Source organism: Quercus robur, chromosome 11 (genome assembly GCF_932294415.1).
Source record: "Quercus robur chromosome 11, dhQueRobu3.1, whole genome shotgun sequence".
NCBI lineage: Eukaryota > Viridiplantae > Streptophyta > Magnoliopsida > Fagales > Fagaceae > Quercus > Quercus robur.
The window spans coordinates 26,023,449-26,044,447 of NC_065544.1; the positions used below are offsets into that span (position 1 = coordinate 26,023,449).

Consider the following 20,999-nt stretch of genomic DNA (forward strand, 5'->3'; position numbering starts at 1 on the left):
CCATAGCTTGCACGACTTTAGAACAGACTTTGGACTTGAGTAGTCTTTATTTTTTTTTTAGGTGAGTCTTCGTTTATGTCTTAAGTCTTAACTCTTACCCAAAAAAAGAAAAAGAAAAATAAAAATAAACACAAACACCCAAATATCATGAAATTACGTGAGAGTTCCAAGTTCTACTCATTATGTATCCGCTCATAATATTTGCATAGAATTTTGTGGATGAATATTGAATAAGGCAGAAATACACTTAATTACACACTCAAATTTATAATATGCTTAAGTGATATTGTGATTAATGCACATAATTTTTTATTCTTAATTTTTTTTAACAAGTTGATATCTAAACATATTGTGAGTTTAGCTTGGGCAAAAAACCCAACACCATTTCCTTTTGAAATTATTTTAAGACCATAACTAATTTCACACTTTTTTTTTTCCCAGAACTATTATAAGTGAATCATGTGATAAATTGTGGGTTTTAGTTAATTTAACTAGTAAAGTCTTTAATAGTTGAATAAGAGAATTGGTGTTCAATTTTTGTCTATATCAAAAATCGATTGATGTTTGACATATTACTTGTCATTTTTAAATTGAATCATTACTTTTTTTTTTTTAATTACTCATTGTCACCCACATGGGATAGCCGTGAAAACTGAAAATGGGTGTTAATTAGTCATGGTTCTAGAATTTTTCTTTCCATGTGTATGTTATCATGAAATTGGGCCCCTTCGCAACCACAAATTCCATCTCAATTCTCCACCACACGATCTCCTATCAAAGGTGATGATGCACACAATTAAACATCATATTCCACACCCCACACATGAAACGTACCCCCTCCTCCTCGTCCTCTATACGTGACCCCACCCCCTCCATGGGACCCCACACCTAATTTCCACACTTCTATCCAACGGCTGAGATCGCCTCTCAAAAACTATATATAAATAAAAAAAATGAAAACACCAAAAACCAAAAAAAAAAAAAAAAAAACCTAAAAATTCAGTTTTGATTCCTTCACTCACTCACAGACCTCTTTTTTTCTCAGTATTATTCAGTATCTGAAAATAAATAGAGAGTCTCTTCTAGGATACATAAAATAAACCTTTTCAATATGTAAATATAAAACACGTGTTTTATATTTACGATTTTAGGGTTTTATGACTTTTTATTTAAGGTTAAGAGAAGTTGTTATTACTTCTTATTTAGTAGAACGTGAAAATTTGTGTGTTTTTCAAAAAAAAACTTCGAATTAACAGAGTTTCTGTTTGGGAACCGAGAAAATTTTGAGAGAGAGAGAGAGAGTGAGTGAGTGATGCTTGTGGTTGAGGAATGGAGATGGTGAATCCGCAGCCACTGCAAGTGAGGCCATTGGAGGAGGAGGAGAGAGAGAACCATCTTGTTCAGGTGCCGATAGAGATGGACGGAGACGAAGGTGGATCCGAATACGAGTACATGAATGGAAGAAGTGCTCAGCACGAGGCTATGAATGGTGGAGGAGTAGGAGTTGGAGTTGGAGGAGGAGGAGGAGTAGAAGTGGAGGCTCGTGCCAGTGGCGCTTCTGCTTCTGCTTCGGCTTCTCGCACGAGCGAGCTCACCATCGCCTTCGAAGGCGAGGTCTACGTTTTCCCAGCGGTTACGCCTGATAAGGTTTGCGAGTACTATTTTTCTCTCTCTTCTTTTTTTTTTTGACCCAATGGAAAAACAAAATCAAGTATTGAACGGCACTTTCTAGCTTTACTCTTTTTAGTAAATATATATATTTTTAGTAAATGTTTATTAGTTACTTTGATTCCTATTTGTTTGTTATAAGTTGTTTACTTATAGAAATGTATCAGTTTGTTTGTTAGGTGGGGCATTGCCTTTTGGGTATTTTGTATTATATGTTTGATGAATTACTATAAATATTGGCCAAAGTGCCCAAAGATTTTACTTCCAAATATTGGCACCTCCCCCATGCACAAAGTGCTTGGGGGGTTTTGGGGGGAAATGGTTCGAGCTGCAGCATGTTATAATTATTTCTAAAAAAAAAAAAAAAAAAATCAGTTTGAAGGAAAATTCCTCCAACCGTTACTAGGCGATTAATAAAAGCATCCCTGTGTATTTATAGTCACATGACTTATTTAATGAGTTATGTAATTTGTTTAAAATAATAGGCACGGATGGCTTTATCGATCACCACATAATGGATGGGAGGAGATTCTTCCAGACTACTATGTGTAATTGACTATTATGTTGTTTTTTTTTAATAAATGGTAGAACTTCATTGAATGAAGATAAATCAATTACAAAGAACTAAGGCACATGGGAAGTGTACTGAGTTAAACATGAAAATAAACAGACTAATATGCATGAAAAGTACAACTATTGTGAAAACACCAGATGCCGTTGTCCACCAAGCAAAGTATGGAAAAAAGCTAGTTTCAGGTCTTGAATTAAACTTTTGGCTTCTACAAAATACGAGCATTCCGCTCCTGCCAAAATTCCATGTTTGAGATTCCTCCGCCACATATTAGAATATGAGATGTTAGATTTTGTAATCATCTCTTTTCATTGGGCTGGGTGCTAACTTTTTTTTTTTTTTTTTGGGTGTAAAGATGACTAATTGACAATTATGTTATGATCTTTGGAGTGTTCCCATGCCTATTTTATAGTCAACTTGCATGGAATACTTTTTTTCATTAGGTCAATTGCATTGTTTAGTTGGGGTACTTGTGAATCAACACACCTTTTCAGAATGAATTGAGTTTCTTTTTGGGTTAAGTGATGCTTAATTGGCTGGAATGTGCATATGCAGGTGCAGGCAGTGCTACTACTACTGGGGGGTTGTGACATACCCAATAGTGTCCCTAGCTCTCAGTTTCTGCTACAACAAAATAGCAAGGTATCCCTGTGAAAAACCACTTCTCTCTCTGATAAATTTTGTTAATGTTCCTTAATTCTTTTTTATTGTTTTTTTCTCCAAATACACTCTAGGGTATAGGTGAGACCTCACGAGGTTCGAAACTTTCACGAAGGATTGCATCTCTTGTTAGGTTCCGTGAAAAGCGGAAAGAGAGATGTTTTGAAAAGAAAATCCGGTACACGTGTCGAAAAGAGGTTGCTCAAAGGTGAGTTGTAACAATTTTTTGGGAAACTTCTGTGTTATGTTGGAAAACAAAACCTTTTCTTATAATTAATACATTATATAAGACAATGTTGCCAATGAGGTATTGCTCAAGTGGCACCTTCAACACCCCCCCCCCCCCCCCCCTCTCTTTTCCTGCTTTGAATATATAGATACTTAATCTTCTCTCTCTCTCTGATGGGGACACACAAACCTGAATTGGATGTAGCATGTATTTTATGTCTTCCATAACCTTTGATTTTCACATTTGAAAGGAATATTGGTACATTTTTTGTGTAGAATTTGACACATAAAACATCCTTCAATCATTGAGGCTGGTATTGTGCTAGAGTTTGGTAGTATATAAATTCAAATTGGTTTGTCTACTAGGATGCATCGTAAGAATGGGCAGTTTGCATCGTTGAAGAATTCATTTAAAGTAGCTGGTGAAAATTGGGATTCAAGTGATGGCACGCCTTGTCCTGCACCTATGTGAGTTTGAAGCTTAATGTTCATTTACCAGTTTTAAACCTTAGAAAACAGATAAAATCAATTCTCTTTAATGATAGGATGGATTTCTGTGTATCATATTTTGTGTTTATATGTTTCTTCTACATTCTGTATAGTTTACGTAGATGCCAACATTGTGGGATTAGTGAAAAGTCTACTCCAGCAATGCGTCGGGGGCCAGCTGGTCCAAGATCCCTTTGCAATGCTTGTGGGCTGATGTGGGCAAACAAGGTAGGTGTTGTCTGTTAATATATTTTATGTAAGCCACTGAACTCTAGTTCAAATGGCATTTCCTCCACTCATAAGAGCAAGGTGGAGGGTGAGGACTTGGGTCCAAGACTCATTGGGTGTATGTAATTATCAACAAAAAAGATTTTATATAAATTCTTGTTCTTGCAATTATTTATATCCAAGTCTTCTTTATTCACAAAATGCATTATTTTGAGTTAATTATTCATGTAATTTATCAGTTTTTTGACATTCTATGAGGTAGGGACTCAAGACTATCATTAGATTTAGCAAAGATTTATTTTGTGATGAAGTATGCAATGGAATCATAAAATGTAGATGACCATGCTAATGGAGATGACAGAACATGACAGAGGTATTAGATGGCCATTAGCAAAATACTAAAGAAATGTACTAGATGTCTTTGGACTATGAACTTAGCATCAATGTTTGGGTATAGCAGTCAATATGTATGGAAATGAGCAAAATGAAAGCCAAGTATGAGTATACTCAAGCTCAGCTGATGAATTTGGGTTTGATTGAGTTGGGCTAAAGCTCAAGTTGAGTCTGGAGATTTATGTTACATATAGATGATTTATTGAACTTGTGAGCAGTTCAAGTTTGGATCATGGGTTATCCCAACACCTTTTATTTGGAAGAATTCAATTAAATGTTATTCTTGACTTCTTGTATACATGTCAAAAGAGTCACATCAATTTAGTAAGAATTTACTTGATGTCTCATCTGATGGCTTCCCAACAAAGATGTGGTCAGAAATAATACCGATAATCGTAGTTTGCAAAAGCACTTTCAGGATTGTTGTGACCACATTTTTTGAGCGACTAAAAGAAAACCTGCTGGAACTAAAAGTATGTTCTTGAACTGTTCTTAAGCCTTCTTGGGCCATTTTTTATTTTTCTTTTCACTGAAGAGGCTTCAGTACAAACTCTTTGTTTGGTTTCTTTATTAAATAAACAAATCTTGAACGGTTAAATTAGGATGCACACGACATTGAAACTAGGTTTAATATTGTGATGGGAAGGTAACTGGAAACCCCCTTTGAAGACTTATAAGAGGTGAGGGTAAGCTGGTTTTGTGCTGAAGCAACAATTTGGGATATTTTGGATGATGGAGAGATCTTTTGAGACCTTGCTTAGTTAATCTCAGTTGAATTGAGTCTTACTTATTGTTTACTTTCTGTTGAATCACTTAAGTTTTACTAGAATAAGGACAAACTAGTAAATTCCATATTTTTTGAAAGGGTTGTCCTTAGCTGTGCTGAAGGCTCATGAATCATATTTTGCATTTTGAGTCCTTTTCTTAGTTGATTTAGAAGTTCTTAAGTACTTTCTTTGTGTTATTTGTAATCTTAGTCTTTCTTTTTTGATAATTCAATGGTTACAAGTAATGAAGGGGAAATTCAAACCCTATTTCTCCTTATAAAGGAGACCAGTCAATACCAATGAGCTACTAGTTTCTTGGCTAATATTAGTAGTCTTTCGAGGAATAGATTATTTGGGAGTCCTAGTCCTTTTAGGAAAGGATATAGGAATAGCCTATAGGCTTGATTGTAGTCAATAACATTCATAGATAGATTGAGGGTGTGATTGCAGCAAATTGTGTTCTCAATTTGGAAAATAATCCTTTCCCTTGTCTTCCCTTGTGTTCTCAAATTTAAATTTTAGAGGAATAAATGGGAGATGCACTCTCTCCCTTGATGTTGAGTACAAGAAATCTTTCTTGACTTGCAATTTAGGAAGACCATCTAGCGTTGCAATTTCTATTTTCTTTTGTATCCTCCTGGGACAGGATTGGAAGAATCTACTTAGTAATGATTTTGGGAGAACATGAATGAGTTGATTTAAGGGTTTCCAAATGGGAAATAGAATTTTTTTGGGGAAGACCTGAATGCTCATGGTGAAATAAATATTGGGGCTTTGAGAGTTCATGGAGGCTAGGGATTTGGAGTAAGGAGTGAAGCAAGAGATGCTATTAGATTATGCAACAACGAATGGTTTGTTATTAACGAAAACTTGTTTCAAGAAGAGGGAATCAAACTTAACTACCTTCAAAGTGGGACATACAATAATAAAGTAGATTTCATCCTTACTCAAAAATTGGATAGTAGATGTAAAGATTGTAAGGTGATACAAGGAGACAGCATTACCACTTAAAATATGTTGGTGGTACTAAATATAATGGAAGATGGAGAAGAAGAGGTATTAGACTAAGAAACTCACAGATTAGTAGTGGGCTTTGAAAAGGGAAGAAGCAAGATGTATTTAAAGATAAATGATCAAGGAAGACAAGTAGAATTTTAGATGAAGATGTTGATAAGATGTGGAATGAAATGACCAATTGTATAGAGAGGCTAAAGACATACTTGGGAAATCTAAAGGATGTTGGTGACCGACTAAGGAGACTTGGTGGTGGTATAGGGAGGTTCAAGTAACAATTAAATTAGAGATAGAGAGATAGAAGTCAACCTAGATGTAGAGATAATGTTGCTTTTGAAAATTATAAGCAAGGTAGCCTTAGTGTCTTATATGTTGGATCACAACATTGGTGAAGAGGTAAGGAGTTGGAATGTAAACTTTTCCATGGTATTGCACAATTGGGAATTGGATTCAGTGACTTCCTTCATTACCCATATTTACTCTCTGGTGCCTACCGGGGGGGTTGGGGGTGATAGAATGAGATGGTGTTTAAATGGGAATAGTACATTTGATGTTCGCTCATTCTTTCCATGGAAGAGTATATGGTGTGTCAAAACCCCAAAGAGGGATTCTTTCTTTATGTGGACAGCAGCTTGGGGCAAAATCCTTACCATTGATAATCTCTTTAAGAAGGGCTTCTTTAGTAGGTTGGTGATGCTTGTGTCGGTGTAGTAGGAAAATAGTGAGTCACTTATTGCTTTACTGTGATATTATTTATGCCTTGTGGTCTGAAGTTTTCTCTATGTTTGGAGTTCGGTGGGTAATGCCTATGACAATTTCATCCTTTTTATTTGGGGGGAGGAATTGGTTTGTAAAGCACTCCTCGGCAATTTGGCATTTAGTGCCATCTTGTTTGATTTGGTTAGTATGGAATTAGTGCAACTCTTGCAGGTTTTAGAATATTGAGAGATCCCTTAATCTGTTGAAATCCTTATTGCTTTGCACCTTGTTCGAATGGTCTTGGGTTTGGGGTTTTACTCATTGTACCTCTGTTTTAGATTTTCACAATGCTCTTAGCTTTGCTTTGTTATTTTTTGGTCTTTTGTGTCATCATCATGAACATGAAGTGATACAGAAGATTGTCTGAAATGAGTAATCAATTGAGGATAGAAATTGTAGGTTTGTTTGAAGAATTAGGATGATTAAGGTGAAGGACACATTGTGAATGACGAAAATGGGAAAAGTCATGGGATCGGATAATCAATTAATGAATTAAGGAAGGAAGTAACATAGAGTATGACTTGGGATAGAATAGAATGGCTGAAAAGAATATATGTGGTCAATCCTGATTGGCCTATTCAGGATTCATAGCTGACCCTAAAATCTTTGGAACTAAATTGTTGTTATTATTGATGTATTGTAATAAGTAAGAAGTCCTGAATAATGTATGTTTTGAAGATGTTAGCTAACTTCGTTTTGGATTCTCATGGTGCCATATTTGAGATAAAGAGAGGGTTACCCCGCTTTATGTAACCCGTCTTTAAAGATAATTAATAACAAACAATTAATGTGTTCAGTCCTTAGTGCCCATTCTTGGAAAATTAGATTTACCTCTCTGCTATGTGGATTGCTAGGTGTAAGTTTTTTGTTTGTTTGATGTTTTTATGGTTCTTATGTGCTTATCATTCTTTGTGATGGATTATTTTCCATGGATGAGACTCTTTAATTCACCTTTGTCAAGTGAAATACAGTATTTTACTGGATCTTAGATGGTCACCAAGTTGTACATGACTTCTGTAATTTCCATTACTATACTATTTCATTAAGTAATAAAAGTTTTAAGTATAAAATATTTTATATGCAGAATGATTATATTATGTGTGCAAGGTATCATTGGTGTTAAATTCTATTCTTGCTTCTAATTTATCAATTTTTTTTTTCTCTATTTTACAAGCTATAGTGTTGTTTTTAATATTTGTGTGAAGTTATTATAATTATATCCATTGCCCTTACTTACCCTTATCTAATCTTTTTGCTGATATTGAAGGGAACCTTGAGAGATCTTACAAAAGCTGGAAGGACTATTTCTTTTGACCAAAATGAACCTGTACGTATTTTGATCTATGTTTATTATAAAAAAAAAATTTTGATCTGTGTTTACTTTCCCTATATTTCACATGGGTATCTGTGTCCAGTTGACATTGGGACATGCTTGGGTATGGTTTATGCATTACAAATAATTATAATTCTTTGAAAGCAAATGCAGATGTATGCCATGCTTGCAAACACATGTACCTGGACATCACATACCCAAGATCTGTTCACATACCTTGAGTCGCAATGGATTGTTTGTTTAATGAAAATTTTTGTTCTTTGCCATATCAGTTTATATGGACCTGATCTCAACTGGATTCTTGTATTTATAGGGTTCATTTCTGATGATAATATCTTAACTAATATATTATGTATGGAATCTCATTTCTGATGAATCCATGTTACCACAGGAAACTCCAGCTGATATTAAGCCTTCAACCATGGAACCTGAGAATTCCTATGCCAATCAGGATGAGCAGGTATAGATTCTTAGGATTAATTGTTAATCAGTGATGCATATGAGCAAAGCAAATTAATCTTCAGTGTGTATCTGTGTGCATTTCAGTTTAATTCTTAAATTTGGTAGAGTCTTGATTTCCTGTTACCCATTGTTAGCTCTGTTTACTAGTTCTTTATTTGATTGGTCTCACGTTTGGGGCTTTACTAGTAGTTTTTTTTAATAAGTAACTTTACTAGTAGCAATTGTTTCTGGAGTTTATGGAGTCACTGTCTTTCTGTACATAATACTGCTCATCTCTAATTTTTTGGACTTCTTTATTTCAATTGTAAATGAATTAGTCACTTATCAAAAAAAAAAAAAAATTGTACATGAATTAGTCATTATGCAATAAAATACTTCCTTATTTTTTAAAGAATGGTTTCTTGTTATACAAACTCATCTCTATCTTTCTGGGCTTGCCAAATAATAAATCAAATTAAGTTGTTTAAGATGTGATGTCAAATAAAAACTTTAATAGGAAAATTTCTTTCCAAGATAGTGTATTTGTTGATATGTTTTCAAGAGTGATTCCGCATAAAACATACTTTACTATATAAAAAAAAAAAAGCAGTCTAAACCATGGTTTCAAAATATTAATGCTCTACGGGGTCCTTCTCACCGGACTGTCCTGTGTTGGCTGCTCAGGGAAGCCCAGATGACAATAAGCCTGTACTTTTGGATCCTGAAAATCCTTCTATGAGGTTGGGTGAGCAGGTATAATGTGTAGTTGGAGCTGGAACAAATAGTGCATCAGTTACAGATGATCCAATGTCTGATCCTATTTCATGGACAGTATCTTCAAATCTTTCTGTGTTTTTGCATTTTTGGTTTTGAATGATTAGTTTACTTGACTTCACAAGAGATTTTAAAGACAAAATAAGGATTAGACAATGTAGGCAGTTTTTGGAGCATTGCAGCAAGTGTTTTCAATTGGAACCTCGAGTCCTAACCGAACAAGAAGCTTTATGGTTAACATCTAGGGAAATAAAGGAAGAAAAAAAATGAAAGAAAACAAACTATTACAGTATATTTAAGTAATCTGAATAAGGAGAAACAAATGAGAAGCGTTTGAGGGATAAGATATTTTATATTGAGCCTTGGTTTTTATTAGTCATATACCACTAAAAACTCTCTTACCTATTTGGTTCTAAGTTATAGTATTTACCAATGCCTTTGAGTAGAAAAAAGGTATAAGAGTGTTCATATGCTTGGCTAGTAAAGTTTGTGTTGTCATACAAGTGTTGTGTGTGTGTTGCTTTTTTGTGGGAGGGGGGGGGGGTGGTGGAGATTAGGTTCAAGTTGCACTTGGTTTAAGTGTCTATTAATGTAGCACCACTTAAGTTTGGATTTAATAAGGGTTTTTTTTTTTGACACCATTTTGATTACATGTTATTTTTGTTCTAAATGCGAACGTCAAATTTTATATCAATAAGATGTTATTTAATATCCTATTATCCTATTCATTATTTTAGAGTACAAAAAACTTGAACTCTAATATTTTATAGATGAGATAGTTATCGATTTATAATTATCTTGATATTTTGCAAACCTTGATTTTATTAAAAAAAAAAAGGACAATTGAATACAATGATAGCTTTGTCAAAACATCATTTGGTTAGGGTTACACAAGGTGTATATATATGTGTGTGTTTTGTGTATAAAATTGGTGATAGATCACAAGCGTGCTCTTCATTGAAGTAAATCACGCATTTTTCAAATATAATTTATAATAACTGCTAGAGGTTCGTAGCGCATGAAAAAAAAAGAGGTTAATAAACTCAAAAATACTAATTTTCTTTTTTGCATATCTCTAATGGATGGTTTAAATGCACAAAGTTTGTAAGTTCAAATTACCGAATCTATTTCAATCTCATATATTTCTATTTAGGAAATTAGAAAACAATTATCAATGGAGAATACGATAATAATATAAAGTTTAAACATAACATTTTCTATAATTCTTATGTGCTTTATATAAATACATAATTGTGATAGTTATGATCATAATGATGTATATGGCAAAGATAAAAAAGCACAAGAATCATAAATTATCCTTATTTGTGTCTTTTGATATGTGAAAAAAGATTTGTTGTGTAGTGCCTCAAGAATATTATTTATTTCATAGATCAATTACTCATGTCATCCTTCAAGATCAAACGGTTATTTTGAATGATTCATATATCTTTTTGTGTGCTTTGTGGTCTTTCAAAAAGCATTAGAAAAGTGCGTGCCTCGCTAAATAAGATTTGCTTTGGCCATGCAAAGTGTTTAAACTTTGGAACTTGGAGCTTTGAGTTTTAAGCACACTTTTAACAAAATAGGATAGGTGTGATCAAATGTGACCAAGAGGGTTATTAAGCTGGATAGATATGGCATTTTGTTTTGTGCACATATGAGTGGTTGTTATTATCATTTACAACCTAACTGGGGAATTTTGCTAACGACCACCACCACTTTTATTATTATTACCATTTCAGCTTGTGGTTTTGATGCCTATGTTCCTTTGTAATTTCATGATCATGTTACTGTATTACTAAATTAGAGAGCCAGTTATAATTAATTGTTACCTAAAAGTTGCCATTTTTGAACTACCAAGTAAACAAAAAAAAAAAAAAAAAGACAATTTGAAGGCGACTGCTTATGTGTCTGTATTTGGTTATAAGTCAAAAATTTATTTTAATTTAAAAAAAGTTGAAAAAAAATTTTATGCAGGATTTCCTGGACGTTGCTGAAGCTGTTACCGAACATCTGTCCATCCAATTGGATAATCCATCCATTGGCCTTGATGAGCAGGTATTTCTCTCTATTAATAAAGCAATTTGAAATGATAATAGGTTCAGGACAGATTATATTCTTGGCCTCTATATCTTTGACTATTCCTCCAGTTGTCATCATCTTTGGTGGATTCCTTTGCTTTCAAACAAATTCTTTATGTAATGTCTGTACACATGTATCTGACAATTTGTGCAAAATTTGATGAAGCTTTATTGCTTGCATTCCATTAGCTAATATTGGTATCTCTAAATTAAGGTTCTGTGAGAGATCTGGATACAGTCCTATCCTTCAACACCTTTGACATAAAGTGGCACTCTAATGGCTAGTTTGGATGGAGGGGGAGTAGAGTAGCATTGGCCAAAACCTATGAGGGGAAGAGCGGGGGAGTAGAGAGTAGAGTTGGCCAGCCTAATTTTTGGCCAACTCTACTCTCTACTCCTGCTCTCTCCCCCTCCATCCAAACTGGCCTAAATGATTACAACTGCTTACTTGTGCCACAGATCTGAGACTTTTCCCCTTTGCACCAAACAATAACCCCCTTTTGTTGCATGCAACTTATGTTTCATATAATTTAATTTAAGAATTAATTAAAAAAAAAACTATGTACAGTTTAAATATATACTTCAGCATTACACTAAATTATATTAGATGCTATTTTATCTCTTAGATCACTGTTTTGATGTTGGATTTCCATTATTATTGATGGGTTAGATGTGAACTTAAGGACCATCTTCACTCTGCCTATTCCTTATTTCTTGATCCAAGGCCTAGAGTTATCTTTCGGTGTTAAATTCCCCTAATATTCCACAATAGGATCATATTATCAATTTATATGTGTACGTATATCAATGATAAAAATTAGAATATAAATTATCAAAGCATGAAAGACTTAAATCAACCAATGTGACTTTCTTCCCTTTCTCATCTTTTTGGCCATCTGAAGAAATTTATTCAACTTTCTTGAAGGGATCCCAGTGTCATCATGGTATTATACCTTTGGAAGTTGCAACTTAATATTATATGGTTCTTACAGGAAACTCTTGATGAACTTGCAAATGCTTCTGGGACGGAATTTGAGATTCCTGAGAATTTTGATGATCAGGTATTGGTTTCTACTGCCTTGATGTTAGATTTTAAGCAACACCACATGCCCCAGCTGAGTAAAAAAAGCTTTTGTTAATTACTTCCTTAACATTCATGAATACCTACTTACAGGTTGACATCGATGATTCCAGCATGGTGACTGACTGGCCAAGGAGTTGAAGAAAATGCCATGTGCCCATAATATGATCTCTAGTAAGTGCATATGGTCTGTTCTTGACCGGGTTGCTGGTGCATTGCTTTTTTCAACTAACATTAGATATCCCAGATATGTTTTTATGTTCATAGACAGATTTCCCTTGTGGATGCGAGTTGTACAACACAGATTTTACTTGTGAGTCGCTGTACATCATATTGAAATCATATAATGTGAATAAGCTGTTCCTTTTTCCTTCTCTTTTGCCACTCTCGTTTGATGGAACTCTAGATATCTTTGGCTCTGTTATTTGTCAAGATTTTTGTTAATTTATATTTATATTTATTTTTATTTTCTGAATGGTCAATATGATATTTATTTTTTGAAGTATTGTCAATATGTCTTTGGTTGAACTGTAAAGAAAATGTGCTTCTAGCTTTCTGCCTACCTTCTAATTTAGCTGGCGCAAATGATGAGTAAAATAGCTGGTCTAATGGGCTTTTGGCTTTCCTACTACGTTCACATGAAGCAGCCGAATGGGTCAACTTTAATTTGTAGTCATCCTTTGATAATTAAAGTTTCAACTTGTATTCTTCCAGGAGGTAGCTCAGTTATCAGTGCTGTTTGTAGTCATCCTAAACACATGCAAACACAAAATAGCATACATGCAAACACTGTCCTATTGCTAGAGTTGGTGATGAATCTCACACTAACTTCAAGGTAACCTTCCCAACCTAAGGCCGTGTAAAAACAAACCAATAAGTTTGTGCCTGGATTTTTATTTTTTATATTTATTTTTTTATTTTAAGGCTTGTTAGCTTATTCGCTCATGTATAGTTTTTTAAAACCTCATTTTTGAAGGTATAATTATACTTTTGCCAGTTTGGTGGGTGATTTTTAAAAGGTGTTTCTAACACTTACAAACAAAATCCTATGGAATTCACTAAAAAAACTTGGTTAGGAGCTGGAATGTAAACTTTTACAGGGTGTTTCTTGATTGGGAAATGGATTCAGTTACTTCCTTGTCTAAGGTGGAGGGGGGATAGGATGAGATGGTGTTTAAATGGGGACGGTTACATTGATGTTCACTCTTTCTACAAGGCTATTCGAGGTACAGATGGTAATCCTTTCCCTAGGAAGAGTATATAATGTGTTAAGGCTCCAAAGAGGGCTTCTTTCTTTATGTGGACAAATTCATTACTATTGATAATCTCATTAAGAAGACCTTATCTTTAGTAGGTTGGTGTTGCTTGTGCTGGTGTAGTGGGGAAACTGTGAGTCGCTTTGTGATGTTATTTATGCCTTGTGGTGTGAAGTTTTCTCTATGTTTGGATTTTAGTGGGTAATGCCTATGACAGTTTCATCCTTTGTATTTGGGCGGAGGAATTGGTTTGGAAAGCACTCAGGAAATTGGAATCTAGTGCTGTCTTGTTTGATTCAGTTACTATGGAAGAGGCGTAACCCTCGTGCGTTTCAAAATATTGAGAGGTCCCTTGATTAGATGAAATTGCATTGCTTTACACGTTGTTTGAATGGTCAAAGGGTTTGGGGATTTTCTCATTGTACCTCTGTTTTTGAGAGTTAAAACTCCCTTACCTTTTCTTTGAAATTTTTTGGACTCTGTTCATTTGAACTTTTAAGTGTTTTTATTTACAATAAATCTATTCTACTAACTTTAAAAAAAGAAAAAGAAAAAGGTTTGGCCCATTGTTTTTGAAAACTCATCTCAAAAACCATGTACCAAAAACAGTGTAGATGAGTTTTTAGAGAACACCTTTCATTATCAATGTTTTCATCCTCCAAATAAGGGTGTGGAAAACTTGTAATAAAAACCCCAAAATAGAAACGTATTGCCAGACAAGTTTTTAGGGGGAAAACAAACAATTTTGAAACTAAATTCTCAAAGCACAGTTTTTCAGTGTTTTTTTTAGAACACTAGCTAAAATTTGCTACCAAATAGCACATTTGGCAAATAAATAAATAAGTTATTCAGCATAAAATTAAGGAATAATTACAGCAAACCCACCTGAGGTTTGGCCCGTTTACACTTTACCTACCCGTGGTTTAAAACTTATCACTTTGCCCACCTGAGGTGCCTTCCGTTAGAGATCTGTTACCCACCTCTCCCTTTGCCGTTAGAAAAACACATTTTTAGAGAAAAACAAACATAACAAAGATCAAAAAGTTAGGGTTTTTTATTACTTAAGAACTTCGTCCATTTATGGTTGCTGCCCTCTTTTTCTTCGAGCAAAATCATCAGAGAATTCAAAGCCTTCTTCGTTCGACGAACCTGTCCATCTCCAATTGGCCTCTGCTCCAATGCGGCCACAGCAATCTCAGCCAGCTTCTGGTAATTCCTCACGGTCTCGACAGCATGAGACATAGCATTACAAACATCGAGAGCTTTCACCACTCAATCATGGAACTCAGGGACGAGTTTATCAAGTGGAGGCTTCGAAATCTGAGAAGGGTCCCGACCCAATAACAAAATGGCCTTGTACTTAGCCTCGCAGCACATAAACACATCGAGGAGTTTGCGTAGCCACGAGATGGATAGGAGCCCATCGCCTAAAGTGTCCTCGGATTGAGACAACAGATCGGCGAACCTATCCGCCACATGTTTCTGAAAAAGCTCGAGGTCCTCCAACTCTTGTTCATGGTTACCATCCATCGAAACCACTTGGTTTCAACGGATACTGATTCGATTCAGAAATGAACCTTGATTATCTGTTGCAGGCATTGCTGATGGAAAATAAAAATTTTGGATGAAGAAAGTGACAGAGTGGAATAATAAAATCGTTTTCTTTGGCTTAAAAGTGAGAGAGGAAGAGAGAAAAGAGGAACTGAGAGAAGGCAAAAAATCTGAAACGGAGATTGGGGAAGAACAAGTCAGAGAGAGGGTTTAAGTTATGCAGTTTTAAGGCGAAGTTCTTAAGCAAAAAAAAAACCCTAACTTTTTGATCTTTGTTATGTTTGTTTTTCTCTAAAAATGTGTTTTTTTAACGGCAAAGGGAGAGGTGGGTAACAGATTTCTAACGGAAGGCACCTCAGGTGAGCAACCTCAGGTGGGCAAAGTGATAAGTTTTAAACCACGGGTAGGTAAAGTGTAAACGGGCCAAATCTTAGGTGGGTTTGCTGTAATTATCCCTAAAATTAATCCAAAATCAAACTTAGAAATAAATATTTGCCAATAAAAGTTGCCCTCCCGAACACCAAGAATGCCCCTAATGTCAATGCTCTGACTCCGACGAGTGCATTGGGGAAAAACAATTTTGAACTCCGAGACTAGTTTTTTGTCAAGACATCTCACATAAATGACCTAAAACGTCCTAAATTGCCACATTATTCTAAGAATAGTACAAATTGAAAGAACTAGATTGTTCGCAAAATAAAAGATGAGAAAAAGGATTCGATTGAGAAGCTTTAAACTTTAAAGGGCTTCCCGGTTCCTTGTTGCTATAACATTGGCTCGATATGCTATTAGGGGAGATTGTCATATGGTTTTGCTTGAGGAAATACCACTCAAATCAAACTGCCTATTTTCTCTCTATATATATAAGGTCACCAAACACATTATTGCAAACATTCTATTCTGGTTGAGATACTCATTTGATAGCAGTAAGGCTCCATTTTTGTTTTTGTTCAATAATTCGACTTTGTAATAGATACAATGGCAAACATTGTTATCAAATAATAGTCAGACCAAACACATTTTGTCGCATTACTATGGATCACTATTTTAACAAACATTGTCATCAAATAATAGTTCAAATTTCAAAAGGCACAATCTATAGTTCACAAGGAACATGCAATCAGGTAATAGTACAACTTACAGCATGACGCCTTTGGTAAGATTTATATAAAGAAAAAAGAACAAAGAAATCAAGTATAACGCTTTTGCATTTAGCTTCACATCATTTTAGATAAATATTTCCAGTCTTCCTCCTTCGTGCTGATGTACAGATTTCAAGTATAGAGAAAAAAGTTGGAATGTCCTCCAATGATTTACTGGTTTATGTGCAGCCAGAGTTGGTACATGAACATATGAAAGGCATCAAATTTGACTGGAGATTTATGCCAGACAAAGTGGGATTGGACCTGATTCACAAAGAAGAGGAATTTTAAAATACAAGTCAGTTTGTAATTCTAGGTCTGAATCATTTCAAGGAGAATATATCATTTCTCACGTTTCTGAGAAGCATTTTCCAGATTTAACTTTCTCAAGCTGTGAATGCTAGAACCTCACATTACTCTGAGTTAAGACAGTCTTGCATGTTTTGCCAGTAAACAAACTAGTAAACTCAACTTTAAGTTACTAAGTTGAGTGAAAAAGGGAAATTAAAGATCATTTTAGCCAATATGCATTCTAGAAATCAGTGTTTGAAACATCAATTGTCTTTAGAGAACTAAGAAAAAGATAATATCGTAATGCATGACACGACGTTCATATCAATTGTCTTTCATTTATAGACTTTTTATACCAACATCAAAATTTTATAATTTTCTAGAGCAACACAACATGCTGGGATACATTTTTTTAAGAAAAATAAAAAAGTAAAATGAAGATCAAATCAAGACACCAGAGTATGATGCTTTTTCAACAGGGGAAGAAGTCAGAACATTATTTACCTTGCGTAAGTTGCTAAACAATTTGATTAATGTTTCATCTTCTATGTCTTTAACAATTTCCTGCAGCTGCTCCTGTATATTATTCACGAGAACATCTCCCTCGGAGTCTATTACAGAAAATTTCGTCCAATCAAGAGTGTTATTGAATGGCAATTCAGGGTAGCTCAACGAGACAACTGCAAGAGACACACGAACTTCTTAGAAAAGCAATTAGAAGAGATCATGTTGGAAAAATAAAAGTAAATATGGTCTCAAAAGAAAGAAGATCAAAAGCATAATACACTCCATAAGATTATTCTAGAATCACTTCGTAAGTCTCGGGGAAGATGATATTACCAGGAATACAGTTCTCAACTATCGCTTTCGCTATACAGGCATAATAATAGTATAGGGCTATAGAGCATGAGCAGACGTCTATTTTAAGATCCTTCAAAATTTTTGATGCAACTATTCTTTTCCTGCAATATGAAACATATTATTTGTGTGGAAGGTACATAGAAATAGAAACTTGTACAACCAAAACTGACTATGCTGGATGATGTATGCAATATTAGCCAAAGAAATAAAGTAAATGCCAAAACAATGCCCTTAAAAGAGTTCAAAACCACGCAGCAGCTAACTACATCTTAATGTCCCATGAGAAATTGGCAGAACAAGTGCTAGAAAAGGATTTTATTCCCCAATTAATATGAAGTCCGACAATTTTCCAGTAGGGAAAAGAAATTTTTGCTAGGCATAAAAGAAAAAGAAAAAGAAGTGGGGTAGTTGTCCAAGAGGGAAAAAAGCAACCCTTTAATGTAGCAGATGAAGAACTAAATGAAACAACCATGCTTAGAACATGTGTATTTTTGAAAAAAGAGATTTTTTTTTTCTTGAGTATATGAGCTATATACCTATCTATAAAATCATATCCAGAACTCAAATTGAAATCTTCTGGGTAGATATCATATCCAAGAGGTGGGAGAAACATATCCATGGATGGATTAAATTGCCTAACATCCTGAGTTGCACACAGAACTTGAATTGCATTATTCAGTAATGGAACATATATGGTTTCGCGGCAATGCACAAAAAAGTGATCAGCTCCTTGGCTTCGATTCCAATAAGGGTGTTCTTGGATCAAGCTTTGGACATAATTCTGGACTATAATTTCCATTTCCTCATAGCTAGGTTCCTGCATTCCACAAGAAAGTAACTTATCAAAATGGTTCTGTTCTTGGATAATATCAAGAATCACTTTTAACACATAGAAAGAGCAAAGTGATCCTATTCATTGAAAGAAAATAGACAAATACATTCAAAGATTATAAACTAAATCATTATAGATACCGTGGATTGCATTAGATGGGTGCGAATTGGAATAAAGAAGAGCTGAGCCTGCTTAGGATCGGTGGTGAGGAAGGTGCTCATATTGATATTACGGAAGAAGTAGCCCTCGTTTCTATACTCCCATGTGAGTCTATCAGGATCAGTAATGGGGAAGGGAAACTTGTAGTACTTGTTGAGAACATCATCTCGGTACACATACACCTTGAATTTGCTTTCCATTTCTTTGTAAGTCGATGAAAAATCAGCCAGGTAGTTCGAATCCTCATCCCATTCAGCTTTCTTGTAATTGTGGCTGCCAGTTGGAGCTGGTGCAGGGTAATGGGGACTGGAGATGAAGTCTGAGTCTTGATGCTTCAAATCCTCATCCCATTCAGCTTTCTTGTAATTGTAGCTGCCAGTTGGAGTTGGTGCAGGGTAAGGGGGACCAGAGATGAAGTCCACGTCTTCATGCTTCGGTAAGAAAACATTGAAAGGTGGTTGAAAATCGCTCAAGAAAGGGTTGCGGTTGACGGAGTAGTGCGGCAGAGTCAGCCATGCAATGTTAAGTATTGCAGCGCCGAGAAAAACTGAAATGTATAAACAGCAGCGCGGAGAAAGATTGGGAATGGGAATGGGAATGCCTAGGAAAATTCTGGCCATGGTTGGGTTTTTCTTTCTCTCTTACTTTCTTGGAGGTTGGATTTTCTCTAGAGCGGGAAAAGGAAAACCAAGTTGGTTTCTTGGGAAGGAAGTGAGGAAGGTCGGTAAGTTAGTTAAGAGGGAGCTGTAGAAGTTAATTGGTTTTATATATAGACTATAGAGAGAGATTTAGAGGCCTGGTTCAATGTGATTATGAGAGGGAAAATCAACGGGTAATATCTGTTAAACCCCGTGTGACACTACTGCATAACAGTAAAAAAATTAATCAATTAAATCTTGTTAGTGTGACACCAATATCATATAAGTTTCAAGTATCCAACACCAAAAATATACATAAAGTCCTAAATTAACAAATCTGTCATTGGCTACCAAAGGAAAATCATCCCAATTACAAAGTTACAAAGAGTTTACAAACGTTTCGATTGTATTAAGATAATGAAAAATGTCAACCCCTCCAAAACCATTACAACTTGATCAATAGGGTTGAATAGTCCTAATCTCACCATAGAGAGACATAATCAATCAATCAATATTAATATTAATATCAATATATATATATATATATATATGAGCCCTTATACTAGAGAGCATGAGGTTCTGCCAACTGGCACCCTTCTTTGATAACTCATCAAAATTTTTTTTTTTTCAACTTCCACCTCATCTTTTAACACTACTCCTCTGAGTCCTCTTTCTCTCTCTCAACTCTTCTCCATCAATTCCATCGACTATTCAAAATTTCAGACCCTTCAATTGCCCATCCCTTGCAATTTCCATCTCTTTTCTTCTTTACAAAACTATGTCTTAGTATACTTCCGACCTATGCTAAATCACTAATATAAATGCTCACAATTTTCGAAGTGACTCTTTATCAGTTTCAAATGCTCTCAGCAATCCACCAGAAAATACATCAAGGTTCGGCCATCTCAATGAGGATGCAAAGCTTGCTGCATCACATTTACGAGCATGGAAGTCTGAGCATGTCAAGTGTTAAGTTAACTAGGCTGCACTGTTTCTGGATAGTTCTTCCATTTGGTTCAGGGATGTGCCTGATTCTATTGCTAATATTGCTGAAGCTGAGCCTAATGCCCATCTGTAATTATCTCTTTTCTTCAATGCAATGAATATTTGTCTTTTTCTCAATTTTGTTTCTCAAAAGGACTAAATCGCAGTTACAGTATGCCCTCTTACCATAACTTCTCTTTAACTTTTAAGTTTCTCCTTTTTATGTTGAATATTTTTTTTCTTTCTAAAATCTTTAGTTTGCCAATGCCATTGCTAACTTTGCATGATTAATCACAAGTACACTATTGTGGTAATTCTAGAACGTTTTTTTAGTAATCAGGGTTTTATAACTTAGTAGGTTGGTGTTACTTGTGTTGGTGTAGTGGAGAAACTGAGTCACTTATTGCTTCATTGTGATGTTAGTTATGCCTTGTGGTGTGAAGTCTTCCCTATGTCTGGAGTCCAGTGGATAATGCCTATGACACTTTTATTAGTTTTGAATTGGTGACAGAATTAGTTTCGAAAGCACTCCCCGATAGTTTGGAATTCAGTGACATCTTGTTTGATGTGTTTAGTATGGAAGGAGTGCAAGTCTTGTACGTTTCAAAACATTTAGAGGTTCCTTGATTAGATGAAATTGTCACTGCTTCACACCTTGTTTGAATGGTCTTAGGTTTGGGGATTTTACTCATTGTACCTCTGTTTTTGAGTTTCACAACTCTCTTAGCTTTTCTTTGTAATTTTTTGAACTCTGTGTTCATCACTGTAAATATGAAGTGTTTTTATTTACATTACATC

General features: G+C 35.0%; 2 protein-coding genes across 3 annotated transcripts; one reads left to right on the plus strand and one right to left on the minus strand.

Moving 5' to 3' along the window:
* Window positions 1–1,008: 1,008 nt before the first annotated feature.
* LOC126705410 (GATA transcription factor 19-like) lies at window positions 1,009–12,857 on the plus strand. 2 transcript variants are annotated; one of them, XM_050404407.1, is made up of 11 exons: window positions 1,009–1,647; window positions 2,795–2,881; window positions 2,974–3,107; window positions 3,494–3,595; window positions 3,730–3,844; window positions 8,045–8,104; window positions 8,502–8,570; window positions 9,236–9,304; window positions 11,303–11,383; window positions 12,399–12,467; window positions 12,581–12,857. In XM_050404407.1, exons 1-11 carry the CDS (start codon window positions 1,330–1,332, stop codon window positions 12,626–12,628), a joined length of 1,152 nt encoding a protein of 383 aa, XP_050260364.1. In that variant the 5' UTR covers window positions 1,009–1,329; the 3' UTR covers window positions 12,629–12,857. The 2 variants fall into 2 exon arrangements, with proteins under 2 accessions (XP_050260364.1, XP_050260365.1); XM_050404408.1 differs by lacking the exon at window positions 9,236–9,304 and having other exon boundaries at window positions 1,015–1,647.
* Window positions 12,858–17,168: 4,311 nt separating this feature from the next.
* Window positions 17,169–19,199, minus strand: LOC126704881 (probable glycosyltransferase At3g07620). The gene is made up of 4 exons (XM_050403872.1): window positions 18,561–19,199; window positions 18,125–18,405; window positions 17,568–17,689; window positions 17,169–17,407 (listed from the first exon to the last, which is right to left on the minus strand). The coding sequence occupies exons 1-4, from the start codon at window positions 19,197–19,199 to the stop codon at window positions 17,169–17,171; spliced, it is 1,281 nt and encodes a 426-aa protein (XP_050259829.1).
* Window positions 19,200–20,999: the final 1,800 nt, after the last annotated feature.

What these genes read in the sequence shown, in the direction of transcription:
- LOC126705410 (XM_050404407.1), top strand. Translation starts at nt 1,330, where the DNA reads ATGGAGATGGTGAATCCGCAGCCACTGCAAGTGAGGCCATTGGAGGAG. An exon ending in CAGCGGTTACGCCTGATAAG is followed by an intron (nt 1,648 to 2,794) that starts GTTTGCGAGTAC and finishes GTGCATATGCAG; the next exon opens with GTGCAGGCAGTGCTACTACT. An exon ending in ACGCCTTGTCCTGCACCTAT is followed by an intron (nt 3,596 to 3,729) that starts GTGAGTTTGAAG and finishes CATTCTGTATAG; the next exon opens with TTTACGTAGATGCCAACATT.
- LOC126704881 (XM_050403872.1), bottom strand. Translation starts at nt 19,199, where the DNA reads ATGGCCAGAATTTTCCTAGGCATTCCCATTCCCATTCCCAATCTTTCT. An exon ending in GGATATGATTTTATAGATAG is followed by an intron (nt 17,690 to 18,124) that starts GTATATAGCTCA and finishes TTCATATTGCAG; the next exon opens with GAAAAGAATAGTTGCATCAA. An exon ending in AGTTGAGAACTGTATTCCTG is followed by an intron (nt 17,408 to 17,567) that starts GTAATATCATCT and finishes TGTCTCTTGCAG; the next exon opens with TTGTCTCGTTGAGCTACCCT.